The following is a 27,037-nucleotide window of genomic DNA, read 5'->3' as shown; positions in this document are numbered from 1 at the left end:
AGGAAAATGAAGACAGGAGAGGGGCCTGAGCCAGAGGAGAGCCTAATCCGTGAGCTCCAGGGTCAGGGAGAAAGCTGACCTCACACAGTAAGGTAAAATGTGGTCAAACGAAGACTACCCAGCAAGGACATCTGGCTTCCACATGTGTACACACACTGGTGTATCCAGAGAGGAGCACTTTCTTGCCATGTGGAATATTTCTGGCCTCTGCCGGGTAATTTTATACTCACAGGACAAGGCATCTGTTTCCCAGAATTCTCCAGGAATAATTCTATACAACAGCTTCTGTAAGTGAGAGTCAGATTTCCATAGGAAGGCCAATTTCCATGACAAAGGGGCCTGATTGCGTGCTATTTGTGGTATGGGGTGGGAGAAGGGGGAACCTACTTCTAACTCCTTTGTCTCACATCAAGCACCAATTACCCTTCAACACTATTTAATTCTCCACACGTAAGACATTTCTATCTCTTAAAACCCCAAGAAAGCCAGCTCTGAAGTAGTGAGCGGGCGCGCGCGCGCACACACCACACACACACACACACACACACACACACACACACACACACACACACACACACACACTCCCGGAGGGAGAAAAATAAAAAATGAACAATATTCTACCTTCTCCTTATCTGGGATTTAAGAGTCGATAAAAACAGAACTAATTTGCAGAGGCTAAAACTGGCTCTGTTTCCTGTGACAGATCAGGTCTGGACTTGACACAACCGTCTTCCTTCCTCACAGCCCAAGACACCACAAGAGGTGTAAAATGGGCTCCTTGTGTTCACATAAAGGGATATTAAATCTAAACCACATTTCCCCTCCTTAAGCTATCCCACAGTCAAAACTGCATTACTTTTAGGTGTGGAGCAACTTTAGGAGAGGGAGTTTTCTCAAGAAGCAATGTTGCCTTTTCTGTATTCAATGTTACTTTCTTTGTATTCAAACCAAGAAATCCTTTCCCTTCAAAGCTAACAAATACAGTTGACATTATTGCTATTAAACAAGTTACTAGACATTCAGTTGCTTGCAATACCTTTATTTTTCTGTTTTTTGAGACGGGACCTTGGACTGGCTTTGATCTCACTATGTAACTCATACTGCAGACTTCTGAGAGACCTATCTCAAAAAACAAAATAAAGAGCCTGTGGTATGCTGACCTGTGGCTCTGTGGGTAAAGCACTTCCCACTCAGGTCTAGCAACCTCAACTCAATGCCTCGAACCCAGGTAACAGTGGAAGTAGAGAACCAGTCTATATAGGGTTACTCTGACCTCTGTGTGTTTGCCACGGCACACCCACATGTGCTCAGAATCACACACACACACACACACAGCATCCACACAGTAACAACATGAAGTGGAGAGACATTGAGGAAGACACCTGATACCATTTTAAGTCTCTATACACATGCAAGTATGTCCACACAAACACATACAGAGAGACAGAGGAATTTTCTAGTTGACTAGATTTCTTGGACTTCTGAGCCTCCTGCCCCTACCATCTCTAGAACCCTGGGATTCCAGGTGTGCACCACCACATCTGGTTGATGCAGAGCCACCCAGAGAAACCAGGGCTTCCCGTAAGCACTGCTCCCACTAAGCCACGCCCCCTCCACACCCACGCATTATATTGGGGTAACCAGTTTCTCATCTCATCATCTCCTCAGATCTCAGGCAGCCATGCTGATAAAAGCATACTGCCCGAACACTCAACAAACCTGTGTTGGTTATTTTTCTGTTGCTATGATAAAACGCCCGACCGAGGCCATTTGTAGAAGAGTTTGGGTTTCAAGTTCTAGAAGGGTGAGAGTCATCCTGGGTGGAGAGGCTGCAAGGAGTCGGCTCATCCTTTGCCACAAACTTCAGACAAGACAGCCCTAACTAGAAGTAGCACAAGGTTTTTAATCTCAAAGGCTCCCAGTGATTATTTTCTGTAACAAGGCCACACCTCTTATGCCTCCCTAAAGAGTGCCACCAACTGGAGACCAAGTAGTAAAATGGGGGTACTTCTCTCCCCTGTCCCCCATCCCAAGCCCAAGTATGTCCCTATAATCAGTAGGGGAAAGCCTTGATGAGGTCACCTCAGGGTGGGCATGCATTCTACTTGGTACACGATGTCCATGAGAATTCTCCATGGTTGGTCTCAGAGATGCAGTGGGAGTCTGTCTCGCTCATGGATGATGGTCCTCACTCCTTCACTTTCCTGAAGACAAGCTGTGTTCACCACGGGATTTGAAGCCTTCTATGCTCCCTAGATTATTCCCCATCACCACCCTCACAGATACCCTTAGTGAACCTTCCCTTCTCTTTAAACTTAGGGGAAATTCCACAGCAGGATCTAAGCCTACATTGTGGGACTGTTGTATGATGGCAAACCAAACCAAAACCAGAAACAAAACAAAATAATCTTCCAGGTATAACAGGATCGTCCCACATCCAGTTTGGAGCAGAAATTACCTTTGGCCTGGTAGTCATGGCAACGTACTGAGCAGAACAATATACAGTGCTAGCTAGGCCTTGTGGTAATTGTAAAAGAGCTGTTAATGCCCTTAGCAGAAGGAGGAGAGAAGGGTCAAAGAACCTCATCCAGGAGTTTAGCCATTACTCCTTCATCCCCTTCCCTCAGAGGCAAGGCATCATGGAAGATTCTAGAGTATATAGGAAGTGGGCTCTACAATGCAGCTTCCACAGGGCCACCATTCATGATGGGGTGGGACTTTGTAGGGACGTAGCTGCTTTGTGGGTTACATATACTCCTCATCTGTAAATAACCCCTCATCTGTGCTTTGTCAGTAAGGCCAATACACTCATTAGTTCACCAAGTGGGACTCCGGTAAAATCATCCATCACTTTGGTCAGTGGTAGGTGCCCTATCTAGTATAGTCAGACCTTTTAGTCCTGTCAACCCCAGGAGAAGTTAATAAAGCAGGGACAAAGGCGGAAAGGAGGGTGAGAAAGTCACCAGGTCAAACACACATCGCCCATCTTTTCCCTACAGTCTGCCTTGGCTTCGAGAGGAATCCTGGGAAAGGGGACTCTGAGACTAAAAGGGGTGGCTGTTCTCCTCTCCCAGCTCTGTCAGGGCCAGGCTAGTAGGAAGCTGAGCAGAATTCTCCTTCCTTGCCGTCATGGCTTCCTTCCCTCCGGTAGCTCTGCTCTACGGCCACCTAAAGGCTTTACAGAGTAGTTGTCTTGACAGGATACATGTGTGTGCGTGTGCCTACACATCTGAGGGGCTAAACTGCCAAGAAGATCTATGGGAAGTGAGAAAGGATCATAAGAAACGGAGAGATGACTCAGCGGTACATACAGCTCTTTAGAGGGCCTGAGTTTGGGTCCCAGCATGCACCTGAGGCAGGTCAAAATCACCCGTAACTAACTTTACCTACAGTTGATCTGATGCCCTCTTATGGCCTCTTTGGGCACTGCACCCACGTGCATAAACCATACACAGATAATTAAAAAGTAAATCCTTTTTAAAAAGTAATAAATATTGGCTAGACTGAATCAACTAGAAAATTCCTGTGTGTGTGTGTGTGTGTGTCTGTGTGTGTGTGTGTGTGTGTGTGTGTCCGGTGTTTGTGTGGACATACTTGCATGTGTATAGAGACTTAAAATGGTATCAGGTGTCTTCCTCAATGTCTCTCCACTTCATGTTGTTACTGTGTGGATGCTGTGTGTGTGTGTGTGTGCTTCTGAGCACATGTGGGTGTGCCGTGGCAAACACACAGAGGTCAGAGTAACCCTACATAGGCTGGTTCTCCATTTCCACCGTTACCTGGGTTCGAGGCATTGAGTTCAGGTTGCTAGACCTGAGTGGGAAGTGCTTTACCCACAGGGCCATCTCCCAGGCTCTTTATTTTGTTTTTTGAGATAGGTCTCCCACTTGCCTGAAGCTTGCTGGGCTGGGATCCCCAGGGATCTCCCTGCCTCTGCTTCCCTACTGCTGAGATTGTGGAGTTGGTCCACCCTATCTGGCTTTTAACAAAGGTTCTAGGGCTCCAAATTCAGGCAAGGCCAGAGCTTTACCTCCTGAGGCATCTGCCCAGCTCTTAGAAGCTCCTTTTTAAGCATAATGTGCTCCAGAAACGGGGAATTACAGGCCCTATTGTTCCCATAGCTGTACAGCTCACAACACGGGGACAATAAGTCAGTCACTCTCTCTCTCTGCTTCTGTCTCAGTGGGAAAACTAATTTTTCCTTTGGCAGATGGTAGAATCACAAAGACAGAAGGATTCATAAAATTCACATGAACATCCTGTAAACATTTAAACACATCGAGATTAGATAAGGCAACCGTGACCTTGATTAAAGTTGAGCCCTTTTTTTTTTTTTAAAGTCTACAGCGATAATCCCTCCAATTTGCAGGCTCAAACTCTATGCTTCTCTTGAAAGGCTCTCCTTTCATTGGGTATGCTGTGTATAAAAGCAAGCACACGCCACCTGATTAACTCGTTGTAAAACCGGAAATAAAAGGCATCAAAAGAAGCAACATTTTGGAACACCTATTTGGGTCTAACTCCACTCAATTGGATTGAGTCTACAACACCGGATCATTTAAATAAAAATCAATTGGAAAGTTCAGAAAACATATTCATCATACCCCTGTCTGTTCCAACCCATGCCTCTTGCCAATTAACTGTTTTATTCCAACTGGAGATGCTGGCCCAGAATGAGGTTTACTTAGGATTGAAAATTTTGACCTGCAGAGGCTAAATGGCTTGTTCAAGCTCACAAGCAGAGTGATGGACTTGAGCCACGACCCCTTGCTGTTACAGCCTGGGGCTCTGTCTCCAAGCTGATCGGGCCAACATCAAAGCTGCCAAGTCCCGAGTCCATGCCCCAATCAGCTTGTGAGTTTAGCACTGCTCTCCAACAGTGAGATTTTATGGACCAAATCTGCACACCCACCAGACCACCAGGCCCAGAGGCATAACCTTCTCCGCTAAGCCTGCCAATTCTGAGACCAGAAGATTGCAAGGCTCCTGCAAAGGAGAGGGGATGATAGGTGGTCTTGAACATCTGGCTCTGAACTGTGCCAAGGCGGGACTACCTACACTCTTGTTAAAACCGTTCAGTAAGAGATAGCCTTGAATAATTTCCCAGCCGTGTCTGTTACCTGATGTAAACTTGTCCTTTCTTGCAAAGTTTTAAAACACTGTGTATGCGCATATATGTGTGTGTGTGTATACATGCATGCATACATACATGTCTATACATGTCTATATATGTATATATGTGTGTAGACATGTATGTATGCATATTTGTATGTATTTATATTCATTATATGCATATATGTGTATACATGCATGCATACATATATGCATAGACATGTATGTATGCATATTTGCATATTTGCATGTACTTATATTCATTATATGCATATGTGTGTATACATGCATGCATACATATATGCATAGACATGTATGTATGCATATTTGCATATTATATATGTACTTATATTTGTTATATGCATATATACATATATATACATATATACATATATACATAAACATATTTTATTTATATGTGGATATATAAATATATATGGATATATATGTATGGATACACACATATGCTTGCATAGAATTGACTGACTTTTAGGCAAGCACGGTTACTCTTCAGTGTAACTTGAACCTGACGTGACAGATGATGACAGCTGAAGGACCCATCAACCATATATCCAGAAAGCACTACAGCTACTTTCAGGAGTAAAGAGACACTAAAAGGCAGTGAGGCCCAGGAGTAAATGACAACAATGTTACACAGTTTTGTGGTAGTCATTTTTTTCTGATATCTAACCCTCTGAATACTAATAACCCTTAACAAAACTGTCCCGATACTGTTTCAGCTCCCCAGCGCCCCTCAATCTCTCTCCAGGGAAGAGGGGCTGTGAGTGCCCGGCAGTCTACTTCTGCAACACCTGTACTTGCCCACTAATTCAGGCCCTTGTCATTCATGTTACCAACAGGAATTAGCATAAGGCATTAAGGGGAAACTCCAGGGGAGGAAAGAAAGGCCATTCTGATGGAAATCAGGGGCGAAGGAATAATCCGTCATCAACTAAAATGCTTATTTGTGTATGTTTCCCAAGCAAAGCTTAGGAGAAAAGCCTGTGTTGATTTTTAGTATACACAAAGAAACCTTAATCCTTTCAAGGCAACTGAAATCACCCCTCACTACTCTCAAGAAAAGCAGCGGAGAAGAAAGGCACCCGGTCAGGGGCATGGCTGTTCACAGCCAAATAAATGCCACACATCACTCAGTGTAAGTAAACAAAAACAAGAATGTGGGAAGTGTTGGATGGGCGACTGGGAGGGTGGGGGTGGGACGGGAGAAAGAGAGAAGAGGCAGGAAGGAGAGAGAGAAGGAGCTCTTCAGCCTGTTCTGCTCCTCAGGTCATGATTAGTGCCAACCCAGAGCCAGCTTAGAAAGGGCCACAGCAACTTAACACAAGAAAGGTGCGGTCCCAGGCAGTGGGAGGAAACTGCTTTGGGTAGGGATCTCTCCTATTACCTTTCTTTTTTTATCAAGGACACCTCCAAGGCCCACCGATTCTCTCCTCTCAATAAGAGGAGCAGAAAACAATCATAGGTTCCTACCCTTGAGGGAGTTGGGCTGCGAAGTATGCATTACGAATCTATACAAACTTCTCAGGCCATTAACAAAATATGATGAGATATAAAGCTGGAATCATATCACGCAATTAAAACGCAAGATCGTCTTCAATATGACACTAACTCTAGGAGTCCCAGCAAACTTAGAAGCAGCCGGACCTTGGAGGATAACTTGAAAGATAATGCACTATTTAAAACCAAGGTAGGTTCAAATTCAAAATAATTAGAGGGCATGAAATAACTGCACATGGAAATGGCTCACTAACCAGTAAGTAAAAAGGATACTGATTAAAAATGTTAACAATGAAATACCCTGTCGGCTGAAGTACCCTCCCAGTTCACCCCGTGGGTACTTAACTCCTGGTCCAATGCTGGTCCGGTGCTCCCACACACCCTCTGTGGAACAGAGGTTAGCACAGGCTAGCACAGCTATATTTTAGCAATCATCCTGCGAACCCCTAGGTTGGCTTCTAGAGTGGGAAGGGAAAAGGTGGGTTGATACAGTTTGTACCTTTCAGACCACACACCTTTGGAAGCCAGTGCATGGGCACTCCCCTAAATTTCACTATGTCCAAGGACACATCTGCAAAGGAAGACTCCTGAGAAACCTACCGACGGTGACTTGGTGTGAGCCTTCCCTGAAGGTACCTGGGTATCATTAGCCTCTCTTACTCTATGGGCTGAGGTTTGGAAGAGGCAAATGGAGAGATGCATTTTTAAATTCCGCCCTCTTGCTCATTTATTAACTTTACAGTGAGCCCAGAGCAGAAGAAGGCTTGCTTTATGGCTGTAAGGCTGTGAATATTAAATAGTCCGTTGGTCATTACACACACACACACACACACACACACACACACACACACACACACACACACTATTTATAGTGCTCCGACTGCCGGGAAGTTGATAACTTAACAATCAAGACATTGTAAAACCATTCTTCTCCGTTGCAGCATCCTACTAGAAATTAACACCACCACCGGTCAATTCAGACAAGGAATCAGAAAATTCTTAAAAAAAAAAAAAAAAAAAAGAACGTTTTTCCTCCTGCACCTTAAAAAAAATCCAGATCCGGAAGTGGAGCAAAAAGCACGAAAAGGCTAAGACAAAAAGCACACACGGATTCTCCTTTTCTCTTCCTTCTTGGACAAGGACAATGAGATGCATATTTTTTTTTTAAGGCCATCCTTTAGAGTAATGAAGGCGTCTTACCTTTGTTTACAAGAACAGTGTTGAAGAGTTTCTCAGAGCTAGCATCCGAAGCCTGAAAAACAGGAAGGAAAGGGAAAGTGTTAAGACTGTCAGTAAAGACCATCAACCATAGCCTCGTCGGCTGCTATAATTTTAAATCAATTGACTATATTTTAGGGGGGAAAAAAAAATGGAAGAGTCAGTAATTTCCCCAAATCCTCCATCAGGTGGTGCTGGTTGACTGTTGGACACAGGCCTGCACTGCAGCTACATGCTGAGGAAAGGAAGGGAAAAAATCTGATTTTCAAAACGTGTCCTTATTAGACGTATTATCTGTGCAAAACATATTCCTATGAAACGGTCCGCAAGGCAATTTAGCTCATTCACAAAATGATTTTCCGATTCTGTTGACAGATCGTTATTTTTAGTTTTTAATTATTTTTTATTTTTTTTAATTTTTTGCCACCGGATTTTGTTTCCCCATTTCCTCCCACGAATCAGAAATGTGTGTGTTTTTTGACATTAGGCTTTTCCTCACCAAAGTGTCAACCAGGATATCCGGAAACGAATTTGTTTTTAAAGATGTTATTTGACGATCTTGAGGTTCAGTGTTTGTCACGGGAGGTAACCAGGGCCCAATTCGGTGTTTTAAGATGAGAGCTAACCTCCTTTCGTGCTTTTCAGGATCATGCCAGCTAGTTATTACTAAACTGGTGTGAGGGAAGGAAGGCAATAAGTCTCTTTAAACAGCAAGTCTATAAAGTCAGCTTAAATTATATACAAATGTTCTAGGGAATGAATGGTGAGCAGGTTTCGGGAATACTGAAGATTTACTGCTTCTTTCTAGGACTTAGAAAACAGGTAAAATTAAGAAAGGTCACTCTTCCCGTCTGAAGACACCTCTCGGACATGTCAATGGTCAACCAACACTCATGCTATACCTGACCCGTGGCCCTTCTGAGAAAACTCTTATCTTTCATGCTTTAACACCTAGACACATACCTTTGACAAAGCAAGGCACAGAATGTCCAATAAATAACGGGAGAAAGAAATGTGGAGAGTGGGGTAAGAGAACTTGGGCTAGCTTTAGGGGACAAAGAAGATATTCTCTGTAGTCTTTCAAGGCTACACTGACGGAGATGAAATATCTCTGTGTATAGTCGAGCGAAATGTTCCAGTTCACAAGGCCAGGTATATAAAAAGACCTAGCCTATTTTTATTATGGCTGGTTCTCATTTATTTTATTCTAATCTTCTGTCGATAGGGTGGTTCAGAGGATTAATAGGATCAAGGGCAAAAATATACAAAATAAGTATTCGATTGCATTCACTTGTGAAAACCCTTTGCTTCTGTAGGGATAATAAAACACACACAGAGCTTTCCCTGACATCATAAGTAATGCTAAACGAAATGATATTATTATAGTAGCCTTTCATAAAAAAAAAAGTCACAAAGAAGGTCCTGTGAAGGGTGTTCAGCCTTAAACAGTTCAAGAATATTAAGTTACAAAGCCTCTCTGATCTGCACTACACACACAGAGACTGCGAATCTGGAAAAGCACACAATGTTTCAGTGGCGGGTGTTACTATTCCCAAAAATTATGAGATTTCTATGCTTGTAAGTCTTGCAAGTCTAAAACTTGGCCATCCGAAGAGTTTTTATCATTCTTAAAATGATGTGAAATGCTCTTAGGATCGTCATTAGCGAGCCACGATTTCAAAACTAAAACAGAGTTAATATTTTTGGAGAAACAAACAAACAACAACAACAACAAAAAACTACACACATGCACAGGAGAGCAATATCCTGTATCTTCTATTATTTTACTCAACTAAAATAACTGTTGAAAAATTTGGGATTTTCTATTATGATGAATCTAATGGCCAAAGGAAATAGGTTTAAAAAAAAAATTACTGCTCTTCCAAAACAGCAAAAACAGAGAGGGGGAAGCAACTGGTTAGGGTTGCGGTGTTTTGTTTTGTTTTTTTGTCCTAGGTATGGGAGCCAGAACAGGATTAGGCTGTAGGTGGCAGCCCCTGTGATTCTAGCACCTTTGGGAGGACCACTAGGCTCTGAGTATGCTCTCAAGTAGATAATGAAGTGACCCTGAGAACCTGATGATCCTGTGACCAACGGTTGTCAAGGAAATATGTCTGACGGAGATTCAAGACGCTTGGAGCAATGCCTTCTAATGGAAGCTTTTCGAATCCTAGTGTTTTAACTGCCTCCTGTGCCTTGGTTACAGTAAGGGGGTGTCTCAAAAAGGCCTCCTTTGAAAAGGCAAAACCACCGAAGGTACATGTGTCTCGGTGCTCTGGTTTTAAGGGAGGATGGTGGGGGGAGAAGGTCCCTCATTCTTCCATCTGGCCTCATAGGCCACTTTCATCCAAATTTTTCGAGTGAGTCTCCCAGGCAAAGTCCTGATAGGTGCAAATTCCATGTAGCTGCTTCGACGGTCCTCAAGTAACTTTCCTTCGCTCAACACTTTGAAAAATCATTCGTACAGGGTGGGCGTGATGGCTTGGCAGGTAAATGGGTTTGTTGCCCAGCACGACAACCTCAGTTCGATTCCCCCCACCCCCCCACCCCGCCCTGTACTCACTTAAAGGTGGAGGGAGATAACGGATTCCTGCAAGCTGTCCTCTGACCTCATATACCCTCCACATACACACGTATTTTTTTTTTAAAATCGTTAGTCCATATCGCTGGGCTCCTTAATCGTGAGGACATTTCCATTTCGTTACTTTTAGAAGAAAATAAAATTGCATTTCTCTCTATAACCTGGATCATTTCCCTAATTTTTTTTCTTTTTAAATTAGCAACGACGGCTGCAGGTACGGTGGATCTAAGGCACATTGGTGCCTTCCCTCTTCTCTTTAGCCGCGCAGAATTTCCTATCAGTTGCCATTTCGTTTCCTCACCTGGATTGCCTTTGATGAGTTTTATACACTTAGAGGCACAATCTAGAATTCCCAGACAAACATGCTCTTTGAGACATTTTACGGCAGGGTGGGTACTATTTGCTTTTTATATCAATACTTTTTATGGTCTAGAAGCCGTAGCTGGCGTGTAAAGAAAAGTTAAGCAGACTGGCTAATGAAGAAAACGAACAAAAATAAAGAAATAAAAAAAAAAATCCCCGTGCACATGTGTGGGTCCCAGATGTCTGGGGCTGTACCCGTATCCCCTTAAAACTCAATTCGCCGAGGTAGCTCTCCAAAGCGGCACCCGCAGGAAGAGGGTGCAAAGACAATCCTCTTGGAAACTTAAGCCCGGGTGAGTTCTCGCACCAGCTAGCTCTCCTTTGCTTCCCCGGGCTCCGCGTGCGCACAAGCCGGAGGGCGGGGACCGGAGCTCAACCCAAGGACAGTGACCCATAAGCAGGCAGCACCGCTCCAGGGAACCCATCCTAGCCCAAGCGGGTGCGGGCATTTCCAGCCTAGGAGCCTATTGGATCTCCCCTGGGGGCTTTGGGTCCACTCCTAGAGGTGGGATCGCCTCTGTTGGCTAGGGCCGCCCCGGGTAGGTGCTCACAGCCGGTGAGCCGAGCCCAGCCGGCTCAGGGAGCTAGGAAAGTACAAAGGGGAGCGGGGGAGGGGTGGGGGAGGAAGGCCGGGCCCGCCAGACGCCAGCAGCCCGCCTACATTACCACCCTGGCCCGGCTGCGGCCGCAACAAAAGACCCCTCGACCCCTGCCTCCTCCCCCGCAACCGCGGACGGCGGGCAATCGAGTCGCCCCCCCCACCCCCAACGGTGGGGGGGGGGGGGACAACGTTACCTGGTCGCAAGGGGTTCGGTGGTCTTGTCAACCCCAAGTTCATGGTTTGAGTCCTCCGCTGGGTTCCCTCCGGGTAGATCACCACGCACCACCGGGAGAGAGCAACCAAAACCCAAGGCAGAGAAAACGCCCAACTCCAGCCGGCCCGGCTAGGTCCGCAAGTCTGTGTGTTTTGCTAATTCCTCTCCAAAGTCTCAAAGCCGAGGCACGCGAACCAAATCCGAACCGGAGCCGCAACGGCAGCAGAGCCAGCAGCAGCAGAAGCAGCACCCAGCTCCTCCACGGCAGCCGGGAGTCAGCGCCGCGCGCGCACATCCAACGCAGCCAAGTCCCGGGCGGGTGGCGGGGAGATGGGGAGGGGGCCCGGCCCGCGCGCTCTCCTGGTTGCTCCTGCGGGGCGCGCGGGGAACCGGCTGGCATAAACCAGGGGCTCAACTTCGTGCGCCCTGGGGACCTGGCAGGGCTGAAGAGCAGCGGCCCGGGAGCCGCTGCCGCGGCGCGCGGAGCTAAGAACGAGGCGGCTGCGGCGGCGACAGGACAAAGGAGACCATGTGCGGAGGGAGGGAGGAGGGAGAGGGAGGAGGAGGAGGAGGGCGTACGGCGGCAGAGGCGAAAGCAGCTCCCCGGCGGCCGCCTCGGGCTCCCCAACAGCGGGTGCCGCCTGTACGGCACTGCCGCGGGCTGATCTGATGGGTCCTGGGCCCGCCGCGGCGTGGCACCGACACGCTCCGGGAGTCGCGATCTGCCGCGGGTGTCGCCCGCCTGCGGTGCGGAAAGCTGAGGTTGAAGCTGCTACGGGGCGCGCGGGACTAGCTCCGCTCCGGCCTGCCTCTCCCGCCTGTTCCTGGCTCAAGTGAACTCCATCGGCGGCGCGCCGCCAGCGCCACCGGCTACCCGGGGCTGGATCGTGGCAGGGAAAGAGGTCCCTGGTGTTGACGCGGGGACACCCCTTTCTCCCACCCTTGCTCTCGCGCTCTGGACTTCGCTCTCCGGACTATACGGAGCGCGCCTTACTCCCGGCTCTCGGAGCGGGACTTCTCGGCGCGCCCAGCCGGAGCCGCCAGCCGGTGCCACCGCCCCTCCTCCGTCCCGCCCCACGCGCCCCGCCCCTCGCCACCCCTCCTCTCCGCCCTGGCGCCCGGTCGGCCCAGCGGGGGCGCAGTCCCTGGGTGCAACACTGACAGCTGTGGCTCCCACTACTCCCGCCTCCGGTAGCGGACGGGCCCCTGGTCCCCATGGCGCCTTTCTCCCTGCCTGCAGGAACCGCGATGCTCCTGTCCCCTTTGCAGCTACAGCTTGGGAGATTTGCACTAAACCAAGGAGAGGCTACTAGGCCCGCAGCCTAGGGCTGAATTGCCTCTAGGCCAGCCTCGTGTGCAAAGCGCTGGTTCTGAGAGAGGTATGGAGGTCCAGGGGTATAGATCTTGGGCACACAGTAGGTGCACGATACAACATATACAACATAATCTTTGCATTGTCTGACACAGAGGGGGATAGAATCCAAATCTAGGACAAAAAAAGGTCTTGATCTAACCCCCATCCCACGAATCACGGTAGGTTTCACAAACTGGCCACGTAGACAGCTCTCTCTCTGCACAATTCCTCAAACTATCCGACTTGTGTACACGTTCATACTCGCCAAGTGTGACTGAGGCTTCCCCTTCCATGCAGCAAATGTAAAGATTGGGAAAGCAAAGTCAAAGCTTCATTGCAAGGATGGGAACTGTATCGCCTATCACCAGGAAGCCAGCTCAGCTAAGCGCCCTGGGGGAGAGATGGATGGATGGATGGATGGGTGGGTGGGTGGGTGGGTGGATGGATGGGTGGATGGGTGGATGGATGGATGGATGGATGGATGGATGGATGGGTGGATGGGTGGGTGGATGGATGGATGGATGGATGGGTGGATGGATGGATGGATGGATGGGTGGATGGGTGGGTGGATGGATGGATGGATGGGTGGATGGATGGATGGATGGATGGATGGATAACCATGAATGCAGCCCCCAGTCATTTGAGTCACTGACCTTCTACCAGAACACACAGCCCCCTTTTTCTTTTTTAATTAAGTGTAAGATTCTCTCTCTCCCTCCCGACCAACCCCTCTGTGTGTGTGTGTGTGTGTGTGTGTGTGTGTGTGTGTGTGTGTTCTAGTGCTTTGTAGGACAGATCCCCTGGAGCTGTTAGTGACCTGATTTGGGTGTTGGGAACCAAAGCCCAGCCCTTAACAGAAACAACAAGCACTCTTACCTACTGAACTATCTCTCCACCCCCAACCCTGAAATTCTGTAATCTCAATACTTGGACAAAAGATACTGAATTCCAGAATGGTCTAGGGCACATGGTGAAAACCTGTCTTAGTGAGATGAATCAGTACATTAATAAATATAAGTACACGTCTCATCTCTTTGAAGTTACTTCACCACCACTGATGTCATGGAACTCTTAATAAAAATGAAAATAAATAAATAAAACCCTTTCCGAGGGGCCAGCAAGATGGCTCAGTATTGTAAAGGCATTTGCCACCAAGCCTGACAACTAGAATTTCATACCTGGGACCCACATCGTGTAAGAAGAGAACTGACTCTTTTAAGTTGTCCTCTGACCTCCATGAGTATACATACACACAATTAATGAATAACCATAATAAAATGTTTTTCAACTTTTCAAAGAAGAAATGGGGGTGGATGCTTGGTGTATAGTAACATATTACAATCCCTTTAATACAGCTAATTTTAAAAATCAGAGGTCTATTTCAAAGAGCAAAATGATGGACCAGTTTAACCATCCACTTTGAGGAAAGCTGGCCTGTGGCTCCAGCAGGCCTGGAGTCTCTATGTAGCCGTGGGTGACCTCAATCTCCAGACCTCGTACAGCTTTCAAATTCAGCCCCTCCCCAGTCTTCCTAATTATACATTTCATTTGTTTTGTTTTATTGAGACAGTATCTCACTACATAGACCAGACAGGTCTCTGCTCCAGCTAGCCATCCCCTGTCTCCTTTCTTCCCAATGGTGGGATCGCGGCCACAGACCTGAGGCCCGATTTTGGAAGATTTCCGGTCCAAGGCCGGAAGTCATGTCTTTTGTATTCCAGTGGCTTAATACAAGAAATATTTCTGGCTTCTTAACATCCCTTTCAGAATCTCAGCTAGTTCTAACTAAAGACAACAAGTCTTTAGAGAGGCAGTCCTACTAATCATCAATGAACAAGCCCTGGACTCAAGCTGAGACAGGAGGAGTTCTGGGCCAGCCTGGGCTACATAAGACTGAATCAACTAAACAAACGCGATCAGGCATGGACTCCGATGTCTTTCTACCGTTAAATTAATTATTTCAGGAAAGTTTATGAAATATAACCAGGGTCGGGGGGTGGCGGTCATTCTTTTCAGTGGGCTGGCAGTGGGATGGTCTCTGGTTAGTTACAATGTTCCAGTGAAATAATTGTATCTAGACCTTGCAGGTAGCCATATTTAAACTCAGAGGAGCACACGCCTTTATTTTATTTTATTTTATTTTATTTTATTGGTTCTTTTTTTCGGAGCTGGGGACCGAACCCAGGGCCTTGCGCTTCCTAGGTAAGCGCTCTACCACTGAGCTAAATCCCCAGCCCGCCTTTTATTTTTTAAGAGTCTAAAGTAGCACAGGCTAGCTACTTGACATACAAAGCAGGAAGGGGACTTGCTATGAAGAAGGGGTTCAGTGTGATGGCAAGGGAGATCTGAGAGGGTAATGGAAACTAACATGACAAGTGTGTGTGTGTGTCAAAAAGTTTTTCAAAAAAGTCAAAGATTTCAGTCTTTTTTTTAGTCAAAATTTCCAAGCAAAAGGGAAAGCTATCTTCTTTACTATGTATTAAAGTCATTTTTTTTTTAACTCAGAGAGCTGAGGCAGAAGGATTATGATTTTGAGGCCAGCCTGGACTATACAATGAGACCCTTTGTCGAAACAACAAAAGAAACTGGAAGAAACAGTAATTCTGAATCCATCTAGAGCAGCTATTCTCAATCAGTGGGTTGTTGACACCCTTGTGGGTGGAAGGACCCTCTCACAGGGCTCGCCAAAGACCATGGGAAAACACCGATATTTACATTACGATTCATAACAGTAGCAAAATTACAGTCATGAAGCAGCAATGAAAATAATGTTATGGCTGGGGGTCACCACAACGTAAGGAACTGTACTAAAGGTCACAGCGTGAGGAAGGGCGAGAACCGCTGCTCTAAAGGCTTAATGACTGACAATTTGAAATTCAAGATGGTATTCAGTGGGTATCACAAGCTACCAGACTTAACTTGGCCATATTTATAGAAAATATTTCTTTAAAATTCCTGCCTTGGGGTGAATGCTTTGCATTGAGAAGGTTCCATTCATCTACTTGTATTTAGCCTTGGGAAGATAATGAGCTTGAAGCACGGCCCCAACAGAGGAATACTGGGAGGTTCCTGATTCCGTTAAAGGAAGAGGAAGCCTTTACAAAAATCTATTCAAGTCTTTAATTTTAAATCACTTAAGCAGTTTGAAAAGAACACTGAAGTAATAACATGTGGAAGTTCCTTCTCCAGCTAGCTTTTGGTAGATGCCACTTAGTCTGGCTTTTCTTAATCTTTTTTATATGTTGGGGAGGCAGGGGCTCATGTATCCCAGGTTGACCTCGAACTCACTATGTAGCTGAAGATACCCGTAAACTGAAGTCGATCGCCCACTACCTCTCAAGGGCCGGGATTACAGGCTTGCTCCTAAACCTAGTTTATGTGGCACTGGGGATCCATGCGTGGTGGCAAGCGCTGTACCAATTAAGGCAAATCCCCAGCCCAAGACCAGCTTTTTTCTTCCTTCCTTCCTTCCTTCCTTCCTTCCTTCCTTCCTTCCTTCCTCCTTCCTTCCTTCCTTTCTTTCTTTCTTCCTTCCTTTCTTTCTTTCTCCCCTCTCCCTCCCTTCCCCCCACTCTTTCTTTGAGACAGGGTTTCTCTGCGTAGCCCTGATTGTCCTGAAACTCACTCAGTAGATGAGGCTGGCCTCGAACTCAGAGATCCACCTGCCTCTGCCTCCCCAGTGCTGGGATGAAAGGCATGTGCCACCACTGCCCAGCTAGGACCTGCTTTTTATGGTGGTCAAACAAGAGCCCCCTGTGTATAGAATGGCAGCAAAGAAGGGACTGGCTGCCAGAAAGGAGTTGCAAACCCCTCTCTTGCCACAGGCTACCCTTTGTGCCTGCTGGTTTCTTCCTTTCACTTTCTTCAGCCCAGGAGACAGCTACTCTTCCTGGGTCCCGGGGACATTGCTGTGTAGGTGAGTAAATTTAAAACCCCAGATCAGAGCGCCTTCCTTGTGTCAGCTTCGGCTGACCCCCCCCCCCCGTCCTTCTGCCTCCGCAGCCTCTATCCCTTCTGAAGGGGTGAATTTTTGAAATGAAAGCATCACCACTTGTCAGGCAGAAAGGAGGCTGCGTGGCTCTGATCCTTGCTGCTGTAAAGTAAAACCCCTCCACCACTGTGCGCCTCTGCCCCTGCCATCGATCACGGCTGAAACAAGAGGGAGGGAAAGAAACGGGACGGTGTTAGTTTATGGCGCGTCCTATTGAGATGCAGGGGTGGAATAAATATTTTCCAAGTGTGGAAGTCAAGGAAAAGAATTTTACTTTCAAACTTCGGAGCTGACTATAAACTACTGAAGCGGGGGGGGGGGGGGTAGAAGAAAGGATGTAAAATATATCTTACTTAACCACCAAATCTACGTTAAAATATTAACATTCAGAGGCTGACACCACAGAAGAAAGGCAGTGAAACTGAAAATAAATTCCATCGAAACTCACATCACCCAGCTGTCGACCGGTACCTCATCTGATTCCCTTTCGTCTTATGTGTTGCTAGGAATGAAACCCTCGGTCTTGCATATACATGTCAGGCCAGAGCTCTACCACAAAGCCACATGCCCAGCCTCTCAAACCGGCAGGTTTTCTACCAGGGAGCCATCCCCAGCCTCTCACAGAGGGATTGCAGGCACGAAAAGAAGGTAGGACAAGCAACACGCTACACAAGATGCTGTCCTCTACTGGTCCCAAGACTGAGCCTCTACTAAAGACACTGACATTCACACATGTATGTAGTAGTGTGTTTCTCAAAAGTGTTTACCATGATGTTAACACTTCAATCACTGTTGGGGGGGGGGGGGGACATATACAAACTGGGATGTTCTCCTAGTTCCAGACAAGGAAAATGACAACGGGAAGGTATGAAGAAGGCCTTGGCGAGGAGCAGAGATGACAGAGTGGCTTTCAAAGTGTGACCAGTACCTTCTGTGTGCATTTCTGTTCTATCATACATCCCGGAGATGATCTCAGTTTCTTAATCCCAAACCCAGAAGTACCAAAATAAACCCGAGGGATCGTAGCAGAGATGAAGGTGCAGATACGAGAGATGGCTCAGCAGTTAAGAGAGGACAGGAGTGGTCTCAGCTCCACGGGATGGTATGCCCTCTTCTGATCTCTACGGGTACCCGCACTTACATGCACAGGTCCACGCGCAGATACACAAATGCCAAGAGAAATACCTTGTATTTATTTATCCAAGGTGGACTCCAACTGTCCATAAGAGTCAGAATGTCCTTCAGCTCCTCATCCTCCTGCCCTGGCTTCTGAGTGTTGGGATTACAAGGTTCTATTTAAGACACTATTAAGACTCTATTTAAGTCTCTCTACATAGCCCAGGCTGGCCTTCCTTCAAGAGCCCCCTGCTTCTCTCTCCTGAGTGCTGGGATTATAGGTGTGCACACAACCTACCTCAAAATTCACTCGGATGCCTATAATATCGAGAAGCTTCCAGATCTGAGAGGTCATGGTAAACATGTCTCAGCCCAAGGAGCACTGTGAGGATATCTGAGGCTTATTTACCTTGTTAAGTTTTCATTGTCAGCTTGACACAATAGTCTACAATCATCTGAGAGAGGAGTTGCCCTGATGAACTATGGGTGTGTCTATAGGGAATTGTCTTGATTATTAACTGATGTCCATGGGTACAGCCCTGAGGGATGCGCTGTCTTGAGGCAGCTGGCCCTGGGATTGGATAATCTCCTCTGAGTCACCTTAAAAGCAAGCCAGCCAGAAAGCAGCAGTCCTCCGTGGTTCCTGCCTGGAGTTACAACCCCGACTTCCCCGCAATGATTGATTATGACCTGGAAGGGTAAGCTAAAACAAACCCTGTCCTCCTGGAAGTTGCTTCTGGTCAGAGTATTTTATCACAGCCATGGAAAACAAAAGAGAACATTCACCTAGTTGGGTTTTACAGCTCAGAGGATGATTGACATCCTGAGAAATGGTGGCTGACTGAACATTGGTCCATCCTCCCTACCACCTCCACTCAAAAGCCTGAGTAGCTACCCTTAGAGATGAGTTACCTAGGAGTATTAATAATCCCTAGGGTCCTCAGAATTCATCTCTTCTAGCAGTGTGACTCAATGAAGCTTTTGTCTGAGGTTTCACGACTGAACACTTACAGAAGTCCTAGTCAGGAAAGGACAGTGTACTGGCTTCCACTGTTTTGGTGAATCATAATAGTTTCTGGAGAAACAGGAGGGGGATTGGAAGGGGTGGGGAGGGGAGTTAAAAGGTTACAAATTTTCCTTAATGTAGATTTCCTAAAAGCACTCCTGTTTCTGGCTTCTCACTTCTGACTTTAGCTTTTATCTTCTTCTGTGGTATCAGGATGTAGTGAGGGACTCTTGAACATTCTTCTATGTATCACCCATCTCTGGCATTATGGGTCAGACACATATTCTTTAAAAACAAGGTTAAATCATATTTAGTAGAGGGGGGTGAGAGATGCAGGGAGGGAATAGGGACAACTTGAAAGAGTTCATTCTCTCCTACAATGAGTCCTGGGAATTGAACTCTGGTAAGCAGGTTTGGCAGCAAGAGTCTTTATCCACTGAGCTATCTCTCCTGCCCCAGAAATGTATCCTTTGCAAACAGTCAAGTGGTATGATAAGGTCAGGCAAGCCTGGGTGTGACTCTGGGGACCTGCCATCTCCTCTATGACCCTGTGTAACTACCATTTGCAGATGTTGGTGGTACAAATTTCTGCTGCTGCTCTCAAGGACACATTTTCTTTCTCTCTTCCTCTCTCTCTCTCTCTCTCTCTCTCTCTCTCTTCTCGTGTGTGTGTGTGTGTGTGTGTGTGTGTGTGTGTGTGTGTGTGTGTGTGTTTCTCATGCTTATATGGCAAGTACTTTAGGAACAGGGCTGCATCCACAGACCCTTGCTAGTTATCTTAGAAGCTGGGCATGGTTTCTCCATCTCTGACCCAATTTGCCTCCCCCAAAGTTAGGAAAGGCACAGAAGAGCTTTGTTTTCACAGCCTGCTCTAAACTGCAACATTGTATGCAAATAAAACACATATTGTGTTTTAAGCTATTACATGTGTGTCTTGTTCCAAAGCAATCAGCAAGTGAAGTAGCAACCTGGGTATATGCCAGTCCAGAGAAGGGAAAGGTATTGATATTCTTGTCCCCAGCCCCTCCCTGGGGGATTCTAGGCAGGGGCTCTACCACTGAGCCACGCCCCCGGCCCCTCACTGGGGGATTCTAGGCAGGTACTCTACCACTGAGCCACGCCCCCGGCCCCTCACTGGGGGATTCTAGGCAGGTGCTCTCCCACTGAGCCACGCCCCCGGCCCCTCACTGGGGGATTCTAGGCAGGGGCTCTACCACTGAGCCACGCCCCCAGCCCCTCACTGGGGGATTCTAGGCAGGTGCTCTCCCACTGAGCCACGCCCCCAGCCCCTCACTGGGGGATTCTAGGCAGGGGCTCTACCACTGAGCCACGCCCCCAGCCCCTCATTGGGGGATTCTAGGCAGGTGCTCTACCACCGAGCCACGCCCCCAGCCCCTCACTGGGGGATTCTAGGCAGGTGCTCTCCCACTGAGCCACGCCCCCAGCCCCTCACTGGGGGATTCTAGGCAGGTGCTCTCCCACTGAGCCACGCCCCCAGCCCCTCACTGGGGCATTCTAGGTAGATGTTGTAGCACTGAACAAGATTCTCGGTCCTAACATGGAGAGAGAGGATAAAAGATGAAGATACAGGGAAGAGACCCATACCTGGACATGGACTATGCATCCTGCCTGCAAGGGTGAGGACCTTCTGGTCTTGTGAAAGATGCAACAGAAGTGAGAGTTAACAGAAAGAAGGGAAAAAAAAAAAAACACCCTCAGTCTAATAAGACAGTTTTCCTGGTAATAAAGTCAAGGAAATGTAACATGTCAATATTAATGAAAGAATAAATCTGCCCCCTCCCTTTCTTTTGGAGACTAGGGGTGTTTGCAAAAACTAAAAAGTCTTCAGTAATCCCTTCTTTTATCCGAAACAGATTGCAGTTTTAAGCACGGCCCCATAAAACTGTGGGTTCAAAGGAACCTGAAACCAAATTAGCATAAAATCTGGGATTCTCATCGCCGCCAAATGTACAGCTGCCATCTGACAGCTCTGCTGTGATTTTTTGTTTCCCAAATAGAAACCGAAAGTAGCTGAGGTGACACAGGCCATGTCTCCAGCCTCTCATGCTTTACTGCAGGGTCTAACGAACCTTGAGAGTCTGGGGGTGCGGCTCACTTGGTAGGACACCTGCCTTGCATGCATAAAGTGCGCGTTCCACGCCAGCATAGCATAAACCAGGAGTGTTGGCGCAGGCCTGCAATGGTAATCTTCAGTAGGTAGAGGCAAGGAAGGTCACATGTTCAAGGTCATGCTCCCCTACATAGTGAATTCCTAGCAAATCTAAGCTCCCATGTGACTCTGTCTCAAAAAAATTCATATATAATATATATATATATATATATATATATATATATATATATATATATATATATATATCTCCACAGGGTTGCCATGATGGATGGCTACAATTGCCTGTAAGTCCAGCTCCAGAGACCTAACACACTCTCTCAGTCTCTTCTGGCCTTCTTACGTGTGTGTGTGTGTGTGTGTGTGTATGTGTGTGTGTGTGTGTACGCGCGTGCGCGAGCTATGTAAACTACCCTCTTCCAGTTCCACCATAATTGCCTTAATCTTGTCACCAGGCACGGTTGACAAAAATCTGTAATCCCAACTCTGGAGAAGGAGAGGTAGGGAGATCAGGTGCTCAGGGACACCCTTGCAGTAAACTCTAGGCTAGCCTGTGCTACATCAGACTTTCCAAAGGAGCAGAGGGGATATCCACAGGGCAACCCACTCTACAAGATTAATTGGGGAACGAGCACTAGAGTCAGGGACAGCTTAACAGCCAAGAAGGTTGGAGGTTACCCCATTCAGAGAGAATTCTTGGTGACTGTTTTCAGGGGTGCTGTATGCTTTAAGGTAAATCCAGATATACAAGTTGAATCTGCCAGCACGGTGCTGGGGAGCAGAGGCTTTGCATTACAGATGCCTAAAATATGCTACCAAGTCACGGTACCAGTCTTTCGCTTAGGTCAGCCCAGATCTAACAATGCCACTGACCTTCTGTAGGCACAAAGGAGGCAGGGTTGTTTGGACCGTGGCTGAAGCCATCACTTTGGGGATCAGTTAACCTTCCGAGGCAGAGATGGCTCAGCCAGTAGGCACTCATGGCTAAGGCTGAGGGCCCCAGTTGGCTTCCCAGACATGTGCATGGTGCGAGGAGAGAACACACTCCTGCAAGTTGTCACCTGACATAGAGCTACTACACCCACACACGTAAGGTAAGACTGTAAAAAGTTACCCCACCTCCCACCCCACAGGTCAGGAACAAACTCCAGAACAGAGATGGCACCCTTCCCCGAGCCCCTTGAGGAGTAAAAGCTGGAAGATTTTTCTCACCCCCAGGAGGGAAGATGGATTTACCCAGCACCTCCTCAAACCTCCTTCTCTGCCTCCCCATATGATCTACTGAATAAATCCAAGTGACAGCTGGCAGGGGCCGCCTCAACAGCACATGAAAAGCAGGCTGCAGCCCCTCGGGGAGCGAGGGGCCAGCCCTCTCTTCTCCTAGTCAGGAGCTTCCCTGAGGCTTCCTGGATGCTTCCAACCACTGTGCTGCAGTCCTGGCCATCTGCTGCTGAACTAGGCACTGATGTTAACTTAACATCAACCACTCGGGCCAGAGATGGAGAGACCTAGGCTGTGTGACTGGGGAGGGCTGACCCAACGGGAAGATTATCAAAAATTCACAAGGAACCAGTGTGGAGAGTCAGGACTCTGTTAAAAAAAAAAAAATTAAAGAGAAAAAAAAATCATTCTCATTGTTGTCATTTTTTGAAGAGTAGGCTCCCCCTGTAGGTCAAGGTGCCTTGAACACCCTTTAGAGCTGAGGATGGTCTTGAATTTCTAATCCTCCTGCATCCATCTTCCCGAGTTGGGATCACACTTGTGCACCACTGTGTCTGATTTATGTAATGCGGGAGACGGAACTCGGGGATTGGTATGTGCTAGTCAGGTTCTCAGGTAACTGAGCTCCATTCTGGCCTCAGTATTCTTCCTCCCTCTCTCCCTACGTCTCCCTCCCTTCCCTTCCCTGTCTTGCTCTATCTCTGTCTGTCAGTCAGTCTGTCTGTCTGTTCATCCATCCCTCTGTGTGTGTGTCCCTCCCTTCCCCCTCCCTCCCCCTTCCATACTCTTTCTCAGCTTCCCTCTCCCATCTCCCTTTCCGAAGCATCTCCTCTAGTCCAGGCTAGCCTCGAACCCAGTGTGTTGTGGCTTCCTGAGTACTGGGTTGAAGGCATGCACTGCCTTGCCATGCTTAGCTTCTACTGTTAATATACAACTTTTCACATTCTTTAGAATTAAAAAAAAAAAAGCCACCCCAGCGAGCATCTGGTATTTACACAAGAATCTTCGAGTTGATGGATTTAATTACAAGTGTTAGTCAAACAGGGAACTTGTAGCCAGGCTTTCAAATAGCCACTTGCCTATAACGAACGCGGTTTTACTTGGGGCGGCTGGTAAAGAACGCTATTTATTATTTGGCAACGAGCGTTCTACGAGAAGAAGGGGTTGGTTTGAAAACAAAGCCGTTGTCGGCTGGTAGCTTTTGTTTTAATTTACGATGTTGTCCGTCTTATACGAAGATCAAGTAGCAGGCAGCACGCTCTGCGAGGCTGTGTGCTCTGCCGTTGTTTTTCATTAGGACCAGTGGTGATGGATTTCTTCTGGGTTACCAGAGCTCACTTACAGCTGACAACACGCATTTGCGAGATGACTGGCTGAGTGTGAGGGTCCAGTACAAGGCCAGCAAAATGCCTGCACATAACTTGCCTACGCAGGGATCAGGCCTACCCTGGCTTCGTCTCATTAGTGGGCGACTCTAGTGTGTTTCAGGAATGACAGGAGTGGGGACTGCTGTCATTCCAGCACCTGGGAAGTAGAGGCAGGAAGTTCAGAAGATCAAGGTAGCCTGGCTACAGAGTCAGTTCCTGGCTAGGCTATGCAACTTGAGACTCTATAAGATAAAATGAGGGTGTGTGTGTGTGTATGTGTGTGTGTGTGTGTGTAGCTGGACGTACCACAGCATTTACATGGAGGTGAGAGCACAGCTCTCTCCTTTCACTAAGCAGGTTCCAGGGAATAAACCTCAGCTCAGACTTACCAAGCAATGCTCGCTGGACATTTCTCTGACTTTTCTTTTTCTATCTCTTTTTGATACAGGATCTCACGGTGTAGTTGAGACTGACTAACCCATGCTAGTCTTCAATCCCTGATCCCTCAGCCTCTTAACTGCTGGGGGGAAAGAAAGGTACCACCGCTTCTGGCTTTCTTGTGATTCCCTCCAATCTAATGCTCGTTTTATAGATGGAATCTGGCTGGGATGGTGGCACATAGTCCTAATCCCAGCACTCGGGAGGCAGAGAGAAGTGAATCTCTGTGAGTTTGAGACCAGCCTGGTCTATCTAGTGAATTCCAGGTCAGCCAGAGCTTCAGAGTGAGTGATTCCTCATCAAAACAACGTAAACGAACGAAACCAAACCAAACCAAACCAAACCGAACCTAACCGAACAGAACAAACCAAATATCACATACACAAGAGGAAGGAAATCACATTTCCCTCTTTGTATTTTCATGGTATCCACACAAGCATCCTACTGGGTTAACCTTTCCTACCCCTCCCCTCTGTACCACTCTCCCGGAGCTTCCTGGTAAACCAAGGAGGCGTTCAAAGTTTGGTGGCTTATGTCCAAGCCTTCCAAATGGTGAGTACAACCGCACTTCTTCATCAAAACACTCAAGGGATCAGGGAGCCCCTGCAGCTGTTGGACAGGACCAGGGGCCCCGTTACACACATTTGTCAGCTTCGTGTTTTACAAACAAAAACCAAAAGGGTGGCATGTGTCACCACATTCTCTTTAAGCTGGAAACCAACAGAGACATACGCACTTGAGATAGAAAGCGCACATGCTACCGTTAGATTTCAGGGGCGGGGCTTGGGGAGGTGATTTTCAAGATAGGGTTTCTCGGTGTAGCCTTTGTTGTCCGGGAACTCCCTCTGTAGACCAGGCTAGCACTAAACTCACAGGGATCCGTCTGCTTCTGCCTCCTAAGTGCTGGGATTAAAGGCATGCACCACGTGTGTGTGTGTGTGTGTGTGTGTGTGTGTGTGTGTGTGTGTGTGTGTGTGTGTAGTTCCCAAGGCTGGAAGAGGTGTTGGGTCCTCTGGAACTAGATAGAGTTCAGGACTTGTGTCCCTATGTAGGAACCACAGTCTCTAAGAGGCCAACAACTGCTCTTAACTGCAGAGTCATCTCTCCAGTCTCTGCTGCCACCAATCCCTTAATGAAAACATCGCTACCTAAGGAAAAGTGCAGGCGATTCTCAGAAGCAATTGGGCCCCATTGAACTCCTTAACAATAAAATCAAATGACAAAGAGCCTGAACTGGACTTGAAGGGAAGAAGAGTCTTGCTTCCTAGGATCTATTATTACGATTTGAAAATCTGGCTTGCAAAGGCCTGATTATACAGCCCCGCTTGGCCTCATAGCACAGATGACCAACCAGTGAAGCGGCTTCCAGATGCTAGCCTACGGTATCGGCACTGAAATCCTTAGACTTTGGTAATGGAAAGTTTGGGTCACAGGAGTAAGACTGGGATCCAGGGCAAAAGCCACGGCTTTAAACTAGCCTCATGGGCCTGCTCTATGAAGCCTTAAGAAGTACCACATGTCTCAAATTCTACCTCTTCTCTTCTCTCTTGGCTTGTCAGCTCCCATTTGTCAGCCTGGAAAGTTCTTAGCTTCTGGTCCCTTTCCTTATATATCCTGTTAACTCTCTTCATTACAGTAGCATTGAAATGTTTTGTTGACACAGGGTCTGAGATAGCCCAGGCTGGACCATAACTCACTATGTAGCTGAGGATGACTTTGGATTCCTGCTCTTCCTGCCACCACCTACGAAGTACTGGGGTGACTGGCATTAAGACAGGACACCTGATTTACACAGTGCTGGGAATTGAACCTATTCCCACACAGGGCAAGCACCCTGCCAATTGAGCTACATGCCCATCCTGAAGGGATCTGTCCTATCTATAGTACCAAGCCTGGAATAGAAAGCTGGAGTAGACATTTGCTACGCAACAGGCCCTTCTGTTCTGCCCTGAGCATTCTCCACAATAACGCTGATCTCTGCAGAGGTGGTAACAGGTGAATCTGAGATATTTTTATTGCATGGATCACACTTGAGGTACAATAAGAGAAGCACAACACTGGACACTCGGTGACATTAAATGGTTTTTTTTTTTTGTCTATTTGTTTGTTTGTTTTTAATACTGTGAGACAGTAAAGTGCTTTGCCATGCAGGACCTGAGTTCAGAGGTCCCACATAAAAAGCCGGATGTGGAGGTGCAGATTTGTAATTCTGGTACCAGGGAGGTGGAGACAAGAGGATGCCTGTGTTTGCTGGACGGTGTCAGTCCAGCCAAGTAAGTGTGCTCCAGGTCAGCAAGCAATCTAGTCTCAGACAAGGTGTGTATGTGTAGGGGGGATGGGCAGGGTAAGAGGAATGGCCTAGAAGGTTAAGGTACTTGCCATCCCTCCTGCCTACCTGAGTTTGGTCCCTGGAATACCTACCATGGAAGGAGAGAACCAACTGACTCCCAGAAGTTGTGCTAGACCTGATTTTTATCCCTGGATCCCGGATCCCACATAGTGGAAGGACACACCTGACTCCTTGGTCAAAACCTCCATTAGAATCTTGGTTGGTGCGTGCGACACACTGTAAGTCTAAGGAGTACTTTAGCGTGTCACAGTTAAGGAAATCGACACATGCCAACAAACTTAATAAATACTTCCCACAGCAAAACACAAAGGGCTGCAGCAGGGTCAGACGCTGCCTCTCATTAGTCACCCTCTCAAAGGTCACGAAAGTCCTCAGACCTCGCTGAAACCTGCAGAGGGGTGTCCCTTCCTGGGCACCAAGAAGTGCCACTACCTGGTGTGCCTGAGCTTCCTTGAGCCT

At 47.3% G+C, this 27,037-nt stretch overlaps 1 protein-coding gene across 10 annotated transcripts in view; it reads right to left on the bottom strand.

Moving 5' to 3' along the window:
• The window catches only part of Auts2 (activator of transcription and developmental regulator AUTS2), a 1,091,249-nt gene that overhangs the window by 86,413 nt on the left and 977,799 nt on the right, over positions 1 to 27,037 (bottom strand). For all 10 annotated transcript variants that reach the window (XM_063271296.1, XM_063271292.1, XM_063271293.1 and 7 more), the window contains 1 exon segment: positions 7,831 to 7,882. In XM_063271296.1, the coding sequence (XP_063127366.1) occupies positions 7,831 to 7,882 (52 nt within the window).

Source organism: Rattus norvegicus, chromosome 12 (assembly GCF_036323735.1).
Source record: "Rattus norvegicus strain BN/NHsdMcwi chromosome 12, GRCr8, whole genome shotgun sequence".
NCBI classification, from domain to species: Eukaryota; Metazoa; Chordata; class Mammalia; order Rodentia; family Muridae; genus Rattus; species Rattus norvegicus.
Note: the sequence above shows the minus strand (reverse complement) of the source record. Positions and strands in the feature narration are given on the sequence as shown.